General features: G+C 41.9%; 1 protein-coding gene across 7 annotated transcripts in view; it reads right to left on the reverse strand.

Moving 5' to 3' along the window:
• Positions 1-19,778, reverse strand: part of Nr3c2 (nuclear receptor subfamily 3 group C member 2) — a 317,705-nt gene that overhangs the window by 75,397 nt on the left and 222,530 nt on the right. For all 7 annotated transcript variants that reach the window (XM_038312972.2, XM_038312970.2, XM_038312973.2 and 4 more), the window contains one exon: positions 13,996-14,112. In XM_038312972.2, coding sequence (XP_038168900.1) covers positions 13,996-14,112 — 117 coding nt within the window. The remainder of the gene's footprint in view (positions 1-13,995; positions 14,113-19,778) is intronic.

Raw genomic sequence — 19,778 nt, forward strand, 5'->3', positions numbered from 1 at the left:
AACAACAACTCCCTCACAGCACAAAACTAAAAAGCAAGAGCAACAGCAGAACAAGGTATAGAGGGAGTTCTTGCCGAGCCAGAGACCAAGGTGCTGACGGCAGCCCAGAGGAGGACTTGCTGCCTTTGTAAGGACTTCCTGAAGGAAAAGTAGGTCTTTCTGAAAGCATCTCTTGGGGAATCTCAGCTTCCATTTGAAACACTGTGAGCAGTTCGCTTACACACTTTGAAGTACATTCCCAGTAAGGAAAGGTCTAGCTCTTGTTTCTCCCTTCCTGCCGCCTGCCTCACCCCTGCCTCCTTAGTGTTTGCTTTTGTTTTCAAGGTAGATTTCCCTTCAACCCAAAGTCATTTGGGAAATAGTGACAGCCACACCCCTACATGTAGCTCATCAGAAAATTCATGGGTGGATCTAGTGGCTGCCGCTTTTAGTGTTCAAATAAGCTCTTTTAGGTGAGGCATTGTGACTAGTCACCCCACCTCTAAAGGGGATCCTGAAGGAAACTGAGAGTCAGGTCAGCATGGATGACTTGGATAAAGGCCAGCTTCATGTTACAGTTTCAAAAGATTCAAGTTACACACCATGGAGAAGGCAAGTTTTAACCCTCAATATAATCTGTAGTCACCAGTTCATTAAATTAAATCATCGCCTCCCAATTTGAATGTGGCTGACAGGAACCTGCAACTCTCTCTTAGAAAATTTCCAGTCGTTAATGCCTGTTTTTTGGACCCACAGTTAGTGTTAGGAAATCCCCTGTTAGGTAAAATCTCCCCTCACAGTATGACCATGAAGATAGGCCGTGCAGCTCTGCCCAGTATCATGGTGAATTCTGAACTCTTTCCTTGGATTCCGTGTGAGCATTCTGCTGTGCAGATTACAGCACATGCCGACTAGGGCTCATTAAGAAAGGGGAGGAAAGGGAAGATAAACAAATGAACGGACACTTTTCTGGTTGTCTCGAACCAGTTGCAGTGACCACTGCAGCCCCTGTTCTCTAAGAAAGTTTATCAGAAGAACCAAGCAAGGCTTCTGGGTTTCATCTTCAGCCCCAGCATTGGAAAACACTCCCTGGAAAACAACTCCAGCCAAGGTTCAACCCAGCCTGTCTGAACAAAATCAGGTCAGCATCCTCCACGGAAGCGTGGGTAGAACAGCGGAGGGTCAGCCAGTGTGGGAGCAAGGGGCCTGCTAGCCAAACAGAATTCAGATTGGTAAAATATAGTTTTTCTAGAATTATAGCAGGAAGCTGCTGTGAAGTATTTGAGTGGACACTGTGTTAAGGTGTATTGCTGTTATTGGTGTAATAAACAGTTGAACAGCCAATAGCTAGGTATGAGGTATAGGCAGAACTTCTGGGCAGATAGAAGAAGTAGCACACACACACACACACACACACACACACACACACACAAAAAAAAAAAACTAGAGGAAGCAGGATGGGCAGTATGTGGCAGAACATAGATGAATAGAAATGGGTTAACTTAAGTTATATAAGAGATAGTTAAAAATAAGCCTAAGATAAGGCCAAGCTTTCGGAATTAGTAAGTCTCCCTATTGTTATTTGGGAGCTGGCTGGTGGGACAGAGAAAGACTCCTTACAGTCACCAGTGTTGGTACAAGGCTGGAATGCCCCGTGCATGTGGGAGGACATCTGTGATCTGGTAACAGAATACCCATTGAGGCCTTGATGCTTTGCCCAGGCAGTGCCACGGATCAGTCCCTAGTTTTATATGTCAAGAAGAAGTTTAATATCAACAACGAAAATACTCTGTATTACAATCAGTACTCTCGTAACAAAAGCATATGCAATAATTCTTCATGAGACAAAGCCAGTTACTACTGTGGTACAAATATGCTCTCTCCATGCTCCAGACAGCATTGGAGACAGCTCTCACAATCCCTATAGCCATCCTCATGGTGTCACCTTTGGGAGTTAATAGTTTACAATATTTAAATCACATCTGTTTAAAACAAGAAATGACTCACATGAATTTTCCATATTATCAGCTACATAAAGTTAGTGTACTCTCTCTCTCTCTCTCTCTCTCTCTCTCTCTCTCTCTCTCTCTCTCTCATTTTGTTCTTGTTCTTAAAAACAAAAGTTTTACTTTGTATCCAAAGAAAGCCACTACAAAAAGATCCTTATGTCTACATAGGAGACTTTAACCAAAAATGGAGGAAATTAAAAATTCCGGGAGAACAGCATAGGATATACTATTTAGCTACTTGGACCAGGAGCCAGAGCTAAAGATCACAATAACATACACTTTCAGTCCACCCACAACTACATTTTAACTTCTGAGACACAAATGTTGGTTAAGAGCTTTTTGTGTTTCACAGCATCATAAAGGCAACAGCATCTAACAGGAAAACTCATGGTGAAGGATGTATGGCTCAGAAGCCATGGAAAAAGAGCTGAGCATCCCACTCTTTCAGTTGTGGTCCCCACATCATTCTTGCAAAGACCCAGGGGTGAATTCTCCATGCAGAATCTTGGGCTGCCTAAGTTTCACATATCAGAAAATATGTATGTGGAGGTTTGGGGGTTTTTGTTCTTAAATTCCCATGTGTCTATTTTCTTGTAAGTGAAACTGATAGCATCCTCAAGGGTCTGAAGGAAGCAAAAACAGAGGGAATATGAGCAAGATTGAAGAGAGAGAGCGAGAGACATGCAGGGAAGAGGAAAGGAAAGAAAGGAAGGGTAGGAGGGAGGAGAGGAGAGAGGGAAGGAGGAAGGAGAAAAAGGAGGAACAGTAAGGATATGGTCTCCTCCACGTCACTGGCATTTGGATTGGATAAGTCATGGCTGTAGGGACAACCCTGTGTGTCAGAGAATGGTTATCCACAGGCCTAGTCCTCTACCCATCAGATGCCAGCAGCCACCCCCAGCCACCAGCTGTGACAGCCAGAAAGGTTTCCAGAACACTGAGTGTCCATCCATCCCAGAGGAAGACCACCCCTGGTCCAGAACCAGTCATCTACATTAAGCAAAGTCGTTAAAAGAGAAAGCCAGGTGGAAGAGGAAATTCTTAGACCACATAGACAACAAGCAACTGAGAGCTGACCGGGAAGGATGCTAATCCAGCGCACATTTACTGCTTTCCTGACAGCGGGTGAAAACAGTATTTCTAACAATCTTAAAATCTGACAATCCTTGCTTGTTTTCCTCATGACAACAGATATCTGGAGTTGAGAAGTGGTCACTCACTCAACTAGAGACAGGACCGTCGTCTGTGCTTCAGGGCAGGTGAGCTTTGACCAACTTCCCTAAAGAAGTCAAGGGATGTTGCAAGAACAATAGAACATATTTATATCTAAAACTTAATCATTTCTTTGGGGTTCCAGCTTGTTATCAGGGACACAAACACACAAAAGTACGCAACCTGGGGACACACAGCCCCTGGAAAGAGTCCCCAGAGTTACGATAATTATATCATCAAGTTTACTACTAGCAAGGCAGCCAAGTGCTCGCCACACCCGAAGGGCGTGCACACAGGCTGACAAGCACACATCCTGTATGCTGCCACCCTCATAAAAAATGAGTAATGGCTGATTTCAACATTCACTCTCACATTAAACTTCAGTTGGGCTTTATAGAATAGGCTCTTTAGCGGCCATCTAGTAAAAGGAGTATTTGTTCCTGTGATGAGACAGGGCCTTCCCCACAGCTCTTCCTTCCAGATGTGCGGCCGGGGTGCTTCTCAGGCTCAGCTTCCTGATGCCACCACCTGGGGGTAACAGGTGCACAGCCCTGCATTTATCAGCTGTCATTTTTCACCTCTGATCCTGTCCCAAGAGTGGGGGCCCCCCGGGCCCGGCATGCTCACTGTATGCTCACAAATGACTCCAACACAGAAATGCCTGTGGTGATCTCCAAGGCCACCTTACCCGGCGTGCAGTCCCACCCATAGTAAGCTCCACCTACAGGCTTTGGTGTCCATTTCTGTCTAAAACGTTCTAAGCCTGGCTGGATATGTGTGCCTACTATCACTCACTTTTGCCTGGCCACTGAGACATGGGCTGAGGATCTCTGTCAGTCTTGGAATTTCTGCAAACACGGTGATTTTCTCACCTGAAATTTCGCCACCCTTCCCCACTGGATCCCGATGATGATCTGTCAGGAAACCGCAGACCCTGACTGAGTGAAGCCTTTATTCCATTTGGTTCCTCAGCCACATCTCCATCTGTGTCTGCTCAGCTTAGCTTTGCTTCACCCCGGGAGCTTCCTTTTCTAGAACCTTTGCTGCTTCTATTTTCAAGGCAGGTTCTCATGATGCAACCTGTAAATGCTATGTAGATCAGGCTGGCCTACAAATGCTATGTAGATCAGGCTGGCCTACAAATGCTATATAGATCAGTCTGGTCTACAAATGCTATGTAGATCAGGCTGGCCTACAAATGCTATGTAGATCAGGCTGGCCTTCAAATGCTATGTAGATCAGGCTGGCCCGCAAATGCTATGTAGACCAGGCTGGCCCGCAAATGCTATGTAGATCAGGCTGGCCCACAAATGCTATGTAGATCAGGCTGGCCTTGCACTAAAAATCCCTGCTTGTCTCTGCAAGTGTTGGGATACAGCTACCCTACTTGGTCCTCTCTTTTTCACATTTTTTGGGAGGGGATTTAATTTATCTGCGCTTTTATTTTAACTCACCATCAGTTCTCACCTTGAACTTAATGCTTAAGCAGAACCTGCCAGACTGGGCTGGAATTCCCTCTTTGGCAACACCAACAGTTTGTCTGAAACATCCTCCATGCTGGAGACAGAAGCTACAGCAAAGATGCAACAAAGTGACGAAGCTCACATCACCTGAAACCCGTCCTTATGGAAAGAAGAGGGGCTAGCCTGTTTATTCAACATACTATCATCTAAGCTATCTCTAGTCTACACTAATGTAAATAGCTGGCCAAGACACACACTTTTTGGCAACTGGACTTCAGGGGTTCTCAATCTTCTTAGCACTGTGAGCCTTTAATACAGCTCCTCATGCTGTGGTGACCCCCCAACCATAAATTTATTCTGCGACTACTTCATAATTGTAATTTTGCTTCTGTTATGAATTGTAGATACCCACATAGGGGTCGTGACCCACAGGTTGAGAACCACTCCTATAAAGGGATGAAGATGTCATAGAACTTTGATAAAGTACTTCTTTTGAAATATGTTACAGGACTCGTTTAAACATCAAATACCTTTTGTTTTTAATAACTAACTAAACTTTGGGAGGGGGCTGGATTTATCTTTGTAGCCTGTGGGCAGGGTTGAACCGTGTTTCCATTCCGTCTTCTCACACAGCAGCATTTATTAAGCCTGTGCTCGTGCTGCACTAGAGAGCACTGGATCTAGAAGAGGGCAACCCCATCCTGACAGCGCGCACGAGCCACTGGTATGAACGCCTATAAACAAACAACTACAGTCAGCCTGCTCCATGCTGTGACAGAGCCTGGGAAGGCCAGAGGGGACAGCCACTCTGTTGGAGGAAGCGACAGCCTTACTAAGTTATATAGAAAGAAGGACATTTCTCCCCATGTGGAAACCATCTGAGGAGTGAGGGCTCTTTTGAGCAGGGTTTTGAGCAGAGACATATCCACACTGGGGAAGATTGTGTCGGCCATTGTAGACTGTGTGCACAGAGGTATAACCAGGAGGTTGTGTGCAAGAGTTCAGAGGGACTTCAGGGAAAGCAGAGTGGTGTTAGGGTGTAGTGGTGGGGGGTGAGACAAGGACATGGAGCACTAGAATCAGGAAAGCACCCCAAAGTCAGCATGGTGACAAGTTTTAGTGGGAAGCAGGTTATTACAAACTATGTGGAGTAGAATAATTATCTCTGTAAGGGTTTGAATCTGAAACGCCTCCCTCAGGTTTCTGTTTTGAACTTGTTCCCCAGTTGGTGGCACTGTTTTGGGGGGCTCTAGAGCTTTTAGGGGGTGGGACCTGACTACCAGAAGATCGTTACTTCTCTGAAGAGTGCACCAGACTCCTGGTTCCTGCTGCAGTCTGAGTCCTGAATTGCTGTGGCCTACACTGCCTCTGCCTCCCGCTCTGTTGCTGTGAACAAGAGCTCTTTGCCACACTGCCCCCACCACGGTGGCTGAGACTCCTGTAACCATGAGCAGCTACATTTTCCCTCTTTATCACACCAAGCCTTTCAGCCAAAGCCATGCAGAAGGAACTAATATGGTGCTTTAAAGACATTTCTTTCTGATCCCCGGAGCCCAGGAGGATTTCACCTCACATGGCAACAGAATGGACCATGTGCCAGAGAACATAGGTAGCACCAAGAACTGGGGGCGGCAAGCGAGTTCTCTCCTCCAGCCTCCCTGAAGGGAGTCAGCCTGCTGCTGCACTGACTTGAGCTCAGTAAGACCCATATTAGATTTCTAAGCTGTACATTCATATAAAAATAAATTTTCATATAATTTTATTTAAATCAATAACTGGGTGGTTACTCATTATTGCAGCAATAGGAAGAGAATACACATAGGAATCCAAGTACCTTGCTCTTGGCCTTCTTATGCATCTGGAGCAAATGGGAAGTTTTTGTTGGAACTGACAGAGACGGCTCCATCCCTTAACTCATCTATGTCACCTTAGCAGAAACAGCCCCTAACAGTGGAGACAAACCCATGAGGGCTGGAGAAGGCCCTGCCTATGTGGAAGGTCGAGGCCACTGGTGACAGAATTAGGGCCGTTCTCAGGCATGACTCAGAGCCCTACCGAGGGCAAGGCAGGGACAGGATGTGTGTTTGGGGAATGAAAATAAACCGGCAATGTGCTTGGTCTGGGGAAGCTGTTCATGTTGACCCTCAAGCCAAAGGGAGGCTTTGGGTTTCATTAAAGGAAAAAGAAATTTACAAAATTGGAGAAAAACCAAAACAAAACAAAAATGTAAAGTGGAACTCTGAGTCAGTCAATCAAGCGAATACTTCCTTTAATTTCTCCTTTTGCTTTGGATCTGTTTTTTAACTCCAGAGGATTTTGAGCAAACGGACGGAGAAAGATTTCTCTCCCTTCCCTTATAAAGCAGTTCGAAGCCAACTATCCTGTGACCAGTAGCATCTGAAAAAGCTTAGTGAGGTGACTCAGCCATGGCTGCTGAGACAGGATGGAGAAGTGGGTGAAGCCGTTACTTCCTGGGGAACAAGCAGCCTAGAGAACCCACTCAGGGACTCAGAAGACTCCGCAAGCCATTCATCCCCTTCGCCCCACCTGTGACCAAGGCTAGGTAGTGACAGGCAGTCACCCCGCACCTTCTGCTCCTTCTCTCCTCTCTAAGTATTTACAAATGCTTCCTTGTGTCTAGCATTCAGGGTGAGGACACAGGGTGGCAGCTCCACACTGGGTCCTTATCTCCTGTAAACGAAGAACTGAATCCAGCGTCTTTCTCTTGTGTAACTTACGTTGTTTTAAAATTTACGTTTTAGAGTTGCAAGTTGTCTGCAAGTTGTCTGTCTGTCTATCTGGAGGGCATGCATGCGTTCGAAGGTGAGAGGACTGCTTTGTGGAGCAGTTCTTTCTATGTGTGCCCTGGGCTGACATTAAACTTAGGTCATGAGGCTTGACTTCAGGAGCCGTCATCCACTGAGCAGTCTTGCAGCTCTTGAGGACGAGCCATCTACAGCACCTCCCCTAGCTTTCTCAATTCTTTTCCTAGCCTGACTTGCCAACATGGAATGCTAAGGTCTTGCCAAGTGCCTTTTCTGACTACTCGAAACCCACCTTTGTCTCTGAAGACAAACATGCAATCCACATGTTTGTAGCATGTGGTTACAAAGTTTTCAGATCCTTAAAGCCATGGTTTGCCAAGACACAATACCATGAAGCCACGTTTGTAAGAGTACATTAGTGTGTCAAGGAAAATAGAAATATATTGACTCAAAACATTATTTTCAGGGTCTTTTCCAAATGCTGACCATCTTCGTTACAGACTTCTTTTAGAAGAGCAAAGCCGTGTTTCTGCTGGAGCCACTTTTATTAGTTCTGCTAATTCAGCGTTTAAGAAGCTCCATGTCAAAAGATAGATGGTTCCTATCCAACCCGCGAATCAAGTGCTCAGCAAACATCTGCGACTCCACCTTTATTCCCCCAGGGGTGACAGAAAACGACTGTCACTATAGTGAGGATGTGTTCTATAATTCCATATTACTAATATGCACTGCCTTCACACTTTGGTGAGGGTGCAGTGTGAAATTTTATGTATTTTATGCATATAGTATACAGTGATCAAATCCAGTCCCCTCTTTGCACCCTGCTCCCCTCTCAATGTCTAGAAATCATTATTCTATTTCTCATGCTAGTATATTCCCTATACGAGAATGTGTGACATCTGCCGTCCTATGTCTGGCTTATTCCACTTAACTATAACATCTTTCAGCTTCCTCACTCTGCTGAGATGAGAGGATCTTATTCTTCTTTATGGTTGAAAAATACCCACACTTTCTTTGTTCCCTGTCAGTTGATGAGCAGCTAAGCAGACTCTATATTTTAGATATTCAGAGCAGTTCCTCAGTAAATATTACCATGCAGGTACCTTTTTGATATGTTGATTTAATTTAATTTGGATAGGTACCCAGAAGGGTGAAAGTAACATGAATTGGATTATATGGCAGGACTCCATCTATCTATCTATCTATCTATCTATCTATCTATCTATCTATCTTTCATATATCATCTATCTATCTCTCTATCTCTCTATCTCTCTATCTCTCTATCTATCTATCTATCTATCTATCTATCTATCTATCTATCTACCTATCTCTATTAATCAATCTATCTCTCTACTTGCTATATATCATCTATCATCTCTATCTATCTATCTATCTATCTATCTATCTATCTATCTATCTATCTATCATCTATCTATCTATCTATCTATCATCTATCTATCTATCTATCTATCTATCTATCTTTCATATATCATCTATCTATCTATCTATCTATCTATCTATCATCTATCTATCATCTATCTATCTATCTATCATCTAGTAATCAATCAATCTATCTCTCTACTTGCTATATATCATCTGTCTATCATCTCTATCTATCTATCTATCTATCTATCTATCTATCTATCTATCTATCTATCTATCTATCTATCTATCATCTATCTATATGTCTCTATCTTTGTGGTTCTAGGAACTGTGGTTCTAGCCTGTACATTCTTCATGGTGCTTCACCATGGAGCTACAGCCTGACTCAGGAGATCTAATTTTAGCACTTTGAGGAACCTTCATACTTTTTATTGCAGTGGTCATACCAATTTACATTCCCATCAACAGTATATAAAAGTTTATTTTTCTACAACTTTGCCAAATTTTTAAATACCCAATCTACTAGGATGCTAGTTACTGTAATTTACTTCTGATTTGCAATTCCATCATGACTAATGATATTTTTATGATAACAAATAATAATTATGACTGAGTATTTTTTCATGTATTTTTTTTTTTGGTCCCTTGAATTACTTCTTTTGAGGTATCTATTCAAAGGGTTTACCCTTCCAAAAGCCAGATTACATATTTGTTGTTAAAATGTTCAGGTTCTGGATAGCAATTCTCTGTGAAATGAACAGTTAGCAAGTATTTTCTCCTTTCTGTAGGCTCTCCCTTCCCCCTGCTGATTGTTCTCGTTGTGATTCTCCTTCATGCAGGCTACCCCTTCACTCCATTGATTGTTTGATTTGTGATGGAGAAGCTTACTTCTTTGTCTTTTAACAACATTTTAATCGCTGTAAAACCTCTGCATTGATAAGAACATTCCATGCATGCGCATAATTTAATTTGGCATGTTGCCTCTGCCCTGTCTTTTGCAACCCCCCCATGCCCATTAGTTTTCTTTGTTCTACACAGTTTACTATGATTTTCATTACATATACATACAGAGTTTCATCTATCTTCATGAAATCTAGGATCCACAAAGAAAGAAAGCATGTGGTAATGGTCTCTAAGAGACTGATGAGTTTTGCTAAATACGATTGTGTCCAGTTGCATACACTTTCTTGAAAATTACATAGCTGTAGGAAAGTTTCATTGTATACATACTAACATACATTCTCCTTTTCCATTGCTCCACTGATGGGAAACTCAGCTGTTATGAAAAGTGCAGCTATACATATGGCTGTGCATGTATCTCTACTATGCTGACTCAGAACCTTTCAGATAAATACCCAGGAATGACTGCGGCTGGATCCTATAGCAGATTGCTTTTAACTTTTCCAGAGACTTCCATGCTGTTGTACATAGTGGATGAGTTCCTCCGCATTTCTATCAACAGCATTCCCTTTTGTCAATGGACTGGACAGCATTGAGGCTGAGAGGAAATGGCACACCATTTCCTTCATGCTCACTGGACATTTATACTACACACTTTAAGAAACATCTGTCAATCACTGGCTCATTTACTGATTAGATTTTGGCTTGCTATTCCATTTTAGTTCTTTAAATATTTGATATATTAATCTTCTGCCATATACACAGCAAGTTTTTTTGTTCATTCTGTAGGCAATTTCTTCACTTGATTGTCTTCTTGCTGCATAGTTCTTTAGCACCATTGAATCCTATCTGCCAATGGTTGGCATCAGTTACTAAGTGCCATCCTTTCTTTCATATGGCATGGATAGAGGTTTATATTACAGTTTGGTTATGAAGTCCATTTGGACTTATACAGTTGACAGATGTTTTTTACCTGCTCAAACATAGAACAGAGAATTATCTTTAGCTGATTTGTGCACACCACACATTCTATACTGTGTTAATAATGATATAGTGTTACCTTTAGAAGTCTGTGTGTTTTCAGGGAAAAAAAGTACCAGATATCAATGAAGACAAGTAGCCAAGGTGATCCAGCTTCACAGAATGCCTCTGTAACAGTTTCCTCAAAAATCTACATCTAGAACGATTTCAAAACATCTAGCTGAGATGGTCCAGCCTCATAGACTGCTCCAGACAGGGACTTCAGATAAGCTCTGCACTTTCCCATCACACAGAGGTTGGACAACAGCTAGCTTTCCAAGGACTTGACCATTATCTCAATTTTCTCAGGATCCTCTAAAAATGCCATCTCTCACAGATAATAGGAAGCAATCTAGAAGAATATGACACCCAAATTTCTAAGAGGTGGGTGGGTAGTTTTGGGTCAGTTAGTGGACTATGGATGTTTATCATTGTTTAAGGGGGTTGGTTGAAAGTTGTTATTGGTCATGGTCAGACAGGAAACTGAACAAAGCAGATTAGATTAAGGGATTTTTTTTTCTGAAAAGATAAAGAAGAGGAGATATAGTGATGACAGGATAAAAGGGTAGATTATAGAATCTACTTTCAAACTAAAAAGAAACTTATAATCTCAAACATTTTTACATTGGTATGGATTTTTTGCATATTCATATGAAGTTAATGTTATTTTTGTTATAACATACTGTATATGTTTCTACTCTTGTTTAAGGTAGTATATTGATACAGTTCATTTAAAATGTAATACATAGTTCTAGTCCTTAACAGTTATTATTATAAACTACTTAGGGCAATTAAAAAATAAAGATTAGTAGTTAGTCATCTATAACAATCAAATTTATAGTCATGTTAGGTATCTTTTCAAGGTCAAAAAGATATATTTTAGACAGATGGGTGATCTTTAAATACTTTAGAGATCTACAGAATATGACCTTTAAGATGTTTTAATAACATAAGACTCTTCATGACAGTGAGACATGTCTGTTCCTGGAAGCACTAATCTACTTCAAAGAAGGATGCTGGGCATTAATTAACCTCCACATGGAGTTTGTTTTCATTATGGAAAAGTTAGTCACTGGGCAAAAAACTGCCCTGGCCCTGACTGCTGACAGTATCCTATCCAAATTGGATGAGCAGGACACAAATGTTGACTGCCAAACTTTACCAAGACAATGCAGAAAAGTCCTTCAAAAATTCCTGCTTCACAGAAAAAATTGTCAAATATTCTAGTCTTATAGGCCAAAGATGAATGCCCCAATGTTGCAGAGGAACTTTGTGTAACTGTCCAGGCAGCCAGCTATTTTGGTCATTTCTAAAGTTTTGCAAGTTGTTTGCCTTTTACTTCCTGTTTACTCAGGTAATATTTTATTCTTCTCAGGTCTCTGATGGGGTTGAAGACTAGATAGCTATAGTTACAGTTTTCCTTGTTACCAAATATAGAGAAGAAACTCACAAAAGAGATGTAAAATGTAAGATAATAAGGTTGAGAGACATAAAAGCTTAAGATTTTATCTAAGAAAATATTTTAAGGTCTAAAATGATATTTTTAGTATGGTAATCCAAGTTATGATAGAAAATGATTTAGGTACAAAACTTTGAACTCACCAAGGTAGAATAGAAAATAGAATACTTTCTCCAAAGTTGCCAAATACAAATGAATAGGACATTGTGAATGTATTATTACCTGATAACTGTTCTTATTATATATAGTTTTACTATGGTAGAGTTAAAAATCTTTCTCTTTTATTTAGACAAAAAAGGAGGAACTGCTGCAGGGTATTTGATAACTCTGTTTTATTTTGACTGGTTTAATAAAGAAGTGAATACCCAACAGCTAGGCAAGAGAGGTTAGGCAGTACTGCTGGGAGAAGAGAACTCCAGGTCAATCTAGGCACATGAGGGATGACAGCGAGGTAGACGACAGGTAAAAAGTCATGTGCAGATGAATAGAAACAGGTCGATTTAAGTTGTAAGAGCTAATTGGGAACAAGCCTGAGTTAGAGGACAAACTTTCATAATTAATAATACATCTTCATGCTATTATTTGGGGGCTGACAGTCCAAGAAAGTCTGACAAGAAAGTCTCAGTACACTGTCCAACAAAGGCAGAAGAAAAGGACACAGGCATAGGCTGGGGGTAACATGCCCCAGGCTACAAGACTAGGAGGGACAAGCAGGAGTGAGGTTTCTGCTATCCCTCTCATAGTGGCCGTTCAATCCGAGCTCTCGGTAAGGACCTGTGACATGGTCTCATCTTCTCCATCTTCCCTGGCCAGCATTACCTTCTTCCTGACTCCTAAGCATTTCTCTGACATATGGGCAGCCACATCACACTAGCCAGGAGCAAAGTCATTCATCAAGATAAAAGGAGAATGAAGCTGTACTTTATTACATTTTTCTAATGTAATTTTATTTCTTTTAGATATGTAATGTGCACACAATACAGGATTCTGATGTAGCATAAAATTCCAAGGCACAGGGGGCTGGAGAGATGGCTCAGTGGTTAAGAGCACTGGCTGATCTTCCAGAGGACCTCAGTTCAAGTTCCAGTACCTACATGGTGGCTCACAGCAATCTATAATGAGATTTGGTGCCTTCTTCTGGCATGCAGGTGTACATGCAAGCAAAACACTGTATACATAATAAATAAATCTTTAAAAAAATTCTAAGGCACACAGCATATGTGGTAGTGACCAGGTCTTCCTACTATAGAGTCTATTGCTTTTCTAAAATAGATATACAATCCATAATCTAGAAATACCCTATTTTACAACCTTAATTTGTTTCTGCTGAACAACACTGTAGAGATTGGTCTGTATCAGTGCATACAAACCTCACACGGTTTTAATAATATTGGAAAACCACTGGTTCCAAGTCCTTTACTCTTTCCACTTCTTGTGGTGAAATTCTACCATTTTACAGGATTTCCTCTTATATATGTTACTCTTGACATTAAAAATCCATTCCTACATATCACATATTATCATCTAAGGAAACAGAGATGATGATTATCATCTATAATTTTGTGCAAAAAAGGAATTTTTTGTTTGGGTTTTGGCCCAAGATCCAATTCTTGAACCTTAGCAAGCTATAGTCATGTCCTTTTCATTCCAGCCAGGAAATATTTCCCCGTTAAAACATGTCACCATGAGAACAGAACTTAGTTTTTGTGACTCTTTCGACATTTTGATTCGCATTAGGCCACCTTTGCTTCCGACAGGATGTGAGTGCTACTGATGTTACAATCAAGCTGAGCCATGACACTTACCTCCTAAGTTCATACCAGCTTGAAGACATTTCTGGAGTCGGCATGCAGGACAGTTCTTTCGCCGAATCTTATCAATGATGCAGTCATTCCTCCCAGCACATAAATAGTTGTGTTGCCCTGATTTAATAATAAAAAATGTTAAAATAACAACTACCAGACTAGAATAAAAAACTAGCAAGTATAATCAGAATAGGGTTCTTGTCCCTTTCCTGCTTTGACCTTTTTTCTTCAACACAGCAGGGCAAACAGGGTTTGTAGAGAATACAGGCAAGAGGCTGGCAATCTAACACCTCTAAGACTTGGCTTCCCTGTATTGACACTATATGTCAAACAGTTCTTCCATAGGAAGAGGAGCTACCTACTTCCACTATTTGATTTTGTTAACAGCTGCATGTGCTATGCATTTCCATCAAACATTATAAGCAAAGGCCAGATTGCAGCTTCGAGTTGCAAAGCCCACTATGCTGGTTGGTCTTATGTCAAATTGACACACAAACTAGAATTATCTGAAAGGAGGGAATATCAATTGAGAAAATGCCTCTATAAGATCTGGCTGTAAGGCATTTTCTTAACTAGTGATTGATAGGGGACAGGCTAGCCCATTGTTGGGACCATCCTTGGGATGGTGGTCTTAGGTTCTGTAAGAAAGTAGGCTGGGCAAGACATGAGGAGCAAGCCAGTAAACAGCATTCCCCAAGTCTCTGCCTTAGCTCCTGCCATCAGGTTCCTGCCCTGTTTGAGTTCTTGTTCTGATTTCTTTCAGTGATGAACAATGATATGGAATTGTAAGCTAAATAAACCCTTTCCTCCCCAACTCACATTTTTCTCTGCAGCAATAGAAACCCAAACTAAGACACCTTGTTACCACTGATGCATACAATTGCACTACAAAGACTTTCAAAATCACACTAGGTAATCTTCAACCACTTCAAGGATCTGTAGAACATGGATTTAAATAACTTAGGGTTCTGTTATATGAGACACGATTACTCCTAACAGCACCAATCTACTCTTGAAAGAATTTTGGGCACCAAAACCACTCTACTTGGAGTTTGTTTTCTTCCTGGCACAACTGGCCTTTGGGCAAGGAACTGCCCATACCTCAACTACTGACAAAGTACATGATATCCAGAAATGGATAAGTAGGACACAAGGAAAAGACTGTCAAATCTTGCCAAGACAGGGTAAGACGGTTCTGAAAAATTTCTTGCCTCTGAAAATGGTCAGTCAGTTACACTAGGCCTTAGCCAAAGTTGGTTGTTTCAATGTTGCAAATGAGACTTCAGGTGATTGCTCAGGTAGCTAATTGTCTCTGTCATATATTGCTCGCTTTGGAAGCTGCTTGATTGTACTTCCTGCCTGTTCAAGCAATATTATCTCCCTTCTCAGACTTTCAATGGGGTTGAAGATTATATTGTCATAGTTACTGCCCTCTTATGGTGTAGCCAAGCCATTTCCTATACAAGACTTAGACTCCTTAGGATAGAATGTCTATTGAAACATTTAGCATACGTTCCTTGCTTAATATTATTTATACTAGTTGTAATTCTAATTATACTTGATATCTGTTCCTAGTGTAAAAAGAAATCCATACCAGGAAATGTTGGTCTTTCTCTCTGGGAGCCCACCTGAACTAAACAAATCCCATGTGGACACAGCACGGCTCACAGAGGGACACCTACTGGCAGAACATGGAATGGTAGTCTAGCTCTAGTACTCATTGGCTCATTTAAACTTTGACTGAATATCCAGGAGGTGCCAGACACTTCTCAAAGCAGCGAGGATACTACAAGGAATCAGGCAGACAGAAGTCTCTACGGTGCTAACTTTCATCCAATAAGGGGAAGAGACAACAGACGCGGTTGTCAGATAAATGAACAGCAATGAGACAGTGTGTGCTGGGAGGGAGAGGAAGGACATTTTCTCCTGGTGGGGAGGGTGCACAGGAAGTCCTCACAGCAAGGTTATTTTTAAACAAAAACATAAAGGTCCTTCAAGGTACCTGCAGGGACACCCTGCCAGAGAGGAAAACAAACAAGGCAGAAAATGGGTACTGGCACTGGGATGGGCAGGTTTCAGGAAGAGTATGACAGTCCAGGGCTATCATGAGCCTGTTTGGAGGGCCTTGGAGGCCACAGTATAATAACAGCTTTGGCTGTTACTCTGGGTGATAGGAGAAATCTCTGTACTTGAGAAGTTGACGCAGGACCACTCTGGTTGCTGTAAGGAAAACCGACTGTAGTGGATTGAAGACAAAGGCTGGCGATCTATGTGGATGGGATGCAGTTGCTACATTTAGGGGAAGGATGAAAGTGGCTTGGGTCAGTGTGATGGGGTAAAGGTGGTTAGATTCCAGAGGAATTCTTAGATCAGCTAAGAGTTGTTGAGCTGAAGACTTAGATTCTAGGCGAACCAACTAGAAAAATGAACTGCCTTTAATTGTGACAGGAAGATGGTAGGGGCTTGAGTCGTGTGGGGAGTTACCCCATCTTGGTCTTGGGCATGAGAAGTCAGACACCTCCAAGTAAAGGTGTTTGCTGTTAGCCATCCGGGTGTGGAGTGAGGAAGTCTGGGCTTGCCATGCTGGCAGCTCGGGCTGCTGTGTAAGTCGTGAGACAGGGTGAGAGCACTCGGTGGGTGAGCACAGAGGGGCTGAGGGCACTTGTGACACAGGTGCCCTACGACATGGCGAACAGGTTAGGGTAAACCCCTCTCTTCAGCCCATTACTATCATGTCCCCTTGACTGATAATTTCTAATTATAATAAGTATCCCAAAAATATATACATTCTTTAATACAGTAAATCACTTAAGATAATATTGGAGCCTTAGGGCTACGCCTACTGTAGATGCAAGGCAATGGTCACTCAGACTGCTCTCCAGAGGAGAAAATCAAGCTGGAATGGGTAAAGTGACGAGGGACAGAAGCTGAAGCACAGTTCAGAAGGCCTGGGGGTGCTGGTCTTCCTCGAGGCCAGAGGGCTTTCTCAAGAGCAGCTGGCGATATAATTTGCTGGTGGTCTAGCAGCACGGAAAGTGCTCTTTGGAAGTAATAAAGAGGGGAGCGTGCTTTGAGCAAAGCGCCTTGCTTTACCAGGAAGATTCCCACGGGCGCCTGGCACTCTGTGCCTTTCGCATTGCACAAGAGCGAGTGCACAGCCACAGGCTTCCTCTGCACCTCACAAGGGACTGAGTCCACTTCAAAGTCTGAAGAAATAATGAAATGTAATTTTAATTTATCTCAGTTCACCAAGGATTTAAAAGGCTATAAGACATTTGCATAAGGTATTGGTCTCATGGGGTGCAAATTTCTTCTCATTTCTATAGATTGGTGATAAATGTAAACAAGTCTCATCGGTATATAAGACTGAGCCAGAAATGGTCTCCATCTTCCATATGCACAGAAGAATTTCTCTGGCTGTTCTTTTTAGGAGTGGATTTCAAGGCCAGGATGAATTTATGATCAGCATCCTTTAAAATAACACCTGCAGAATGGTTTCCCTCCAGGACTATGTTCCATTTGTTGCATAGGACAGGAGAATTGCAGGAGACTACTGCAGACATCTTATAATAGATGACAGACAATTCTGTTATATACTTTTTAGTTATGCAAACATTAACAACCTGTAAAATTTAATTACAATTTAAAAAAATGTGCGTGGGTTTTGTGAGCAAATCTATCTGTACTCCTCTCTCTGTGTTCCACGTGTGCCCATGGTACCTGGGGAGGCCAAAAGACTGTACTGGATCTTTTGGAACTGGAATTACAATTGTGGTTTCACATGTGTGTTAGGAACTAAACCCGGGTCCTCTGAAGGATCAATCAGTGCTCCTAACCACTGAGCAATTTCTTTAGCTCCAACATTGAAAATCTGAATTGCAAGGATACAAATACGTGATTTGTGCTTCACCCTTAGTCGCGATTACATTAACAAGAACAGACCCCAAAACACAAGAATAGAGTTGGATGACTTCAGTCCTGTTCATTTCCCTTTTGAAAGCCTGCTCTCTCAGTGATAATCCAGAAGAAGTCACATTGTAGGCTATGTGGGATAAAGAATTTCGACAGACATACTAACACGGGCAGACAATCAGAATCCTGACTAGACAGTAGTGGCCAGTAATGACAGCCAAGGAACTCAGCAGTCACTCAGCAGGTTCTGGGATGCTACTGCCATTCCTGCTTACAGAACGTTAGGCCCAGATCCATGCTTCAGACACGTAAATCTTAAGGTTATGTGACAGATTAGTAGAGTAGAAGTAGGGGCAACTGTTACAGGTCCCCACAACAGTTGGGAGATGCCTATATGAAAGTAAGTAGCTGTATAGCAGTCAGCATATAGAGAACCAGAAGGGTAGTTCTGGGCTAAAAAGAAAGCTAAGTGGCTAAGGAAAACACACGTGACTTATTGAGCTCATAGCAATTGTGAGGGCAGTTCTGCATTTGAGCAGTGGCAAAACAGCCTAGAGTAGCCAAATGTCTGTACTTACGAGCTTTGCGGCAAAGGGTTGTGGCGAAAACTTTAAAGTTGCCTAGGAGTGATCAAATGCTGGGAAACTGACTACTCTAGGCAAAGGTCTTGTGGTTGACTAGCTTCCCCCAAGCCCCTCCACCAAAGCCTTGTGATCCATGTAGTATAAGATGGCTAGAAACAAACCAAGAAAAAAATGCCTTAATCTTACCAGAGCAAAAAGACAGGCTTTGGAATTGTCATAGACTATGGAGATCGAATGAGAATGTAGGGCATAGGAGGGGTATGAGACTCCAGAAAAGACCACGGGACATCAATTCAGCGTAAAGCACAATTTAAGGCTGAAGGAGGTGAGAAGGTATATCTCAGTAGCTGCCCACCAGAGGGGAGTAGAACTTGAATCCTACAACACTAAGGAGACACAAAGACTTCTGACTTTCCTTGGAGACCCCAAAAGGTTCATGCTCTACAAACAAGATACTGTACCCCACAGTTAGGGTAATAGATTCCCTAAAAGTGAAAGCAAATAAAACAAAGGTTCTACAAGCTCAAGGTGATTGCCAGTGATTTAATTGACTTCTAGATATAACCAGAGACTGTCTGTTCATTTCCGACTGCTCAGACCTGAATAATCACACAAAACTATATTAATTACAACACTGTTTGGCCAATGGCTTAGGCATATTCCTAGTTAGCTCTTACATCTTAAATTAACCCATATCTATTAATCTATGTATCACCACAACGCTGTGGCCTACCAGGGTAAGGTTCCATCATCTTTCTCCTTTGGCAGCTACATGGCATCTCCTTGACTTCTCTCTCTCTCTCTCTGTTCTGATTTCCTGACTGGCTATAGTCTTCCCTGCCATAGGAAAAAGCAGATTCTTTATTAACCAATGGTAACAAAGCATATTCACAACATGCAGAGGGAAATCCCACATCCACTAGATTAAAATTCATCATCTTTCAGGGAAATATAACAAAATGCAGAATTTTGGGAATAAGCCAGACTATGATAGGAACATACAGACAGAAAAATAATAGCCAAAATCAGCAGAAAAAAAATTAAGTGAAAGAACTTCATAAATAACCTAAAGGCTGGAATTAGAAGCACCTGCGGGCTGGAGTGTGTACAAGAGATGACTTGAGGAGTAAAGAGGTGAGGCCAGTGAGACAAAGGCTGTCAACAGCACGGACAGACAGAGAGACAGACAGTAAAACAGAGGGGAAGCTAAGAATTGAAATGTGTAGGACTTAGAATTATCAAAATACTGGGTATTCAACAAGAATGAATCAAATGAAATTAAATAAA

The sequence above is a fragment of the Arvicola amphibius genome, chromosome 15, assembly GCF_903992535.2.
Source record: "Arvicola amphibius chromosome 15, mArvAmp1.2, whole genome shotgun sequence".
In the NCBI taxonomy this organism is placed as follows: Eukaryota; Metazoa; Chordata; class Mammalia; order Rodentia; family Cricetidae; genus Arvicola; species Arvicola amphibius.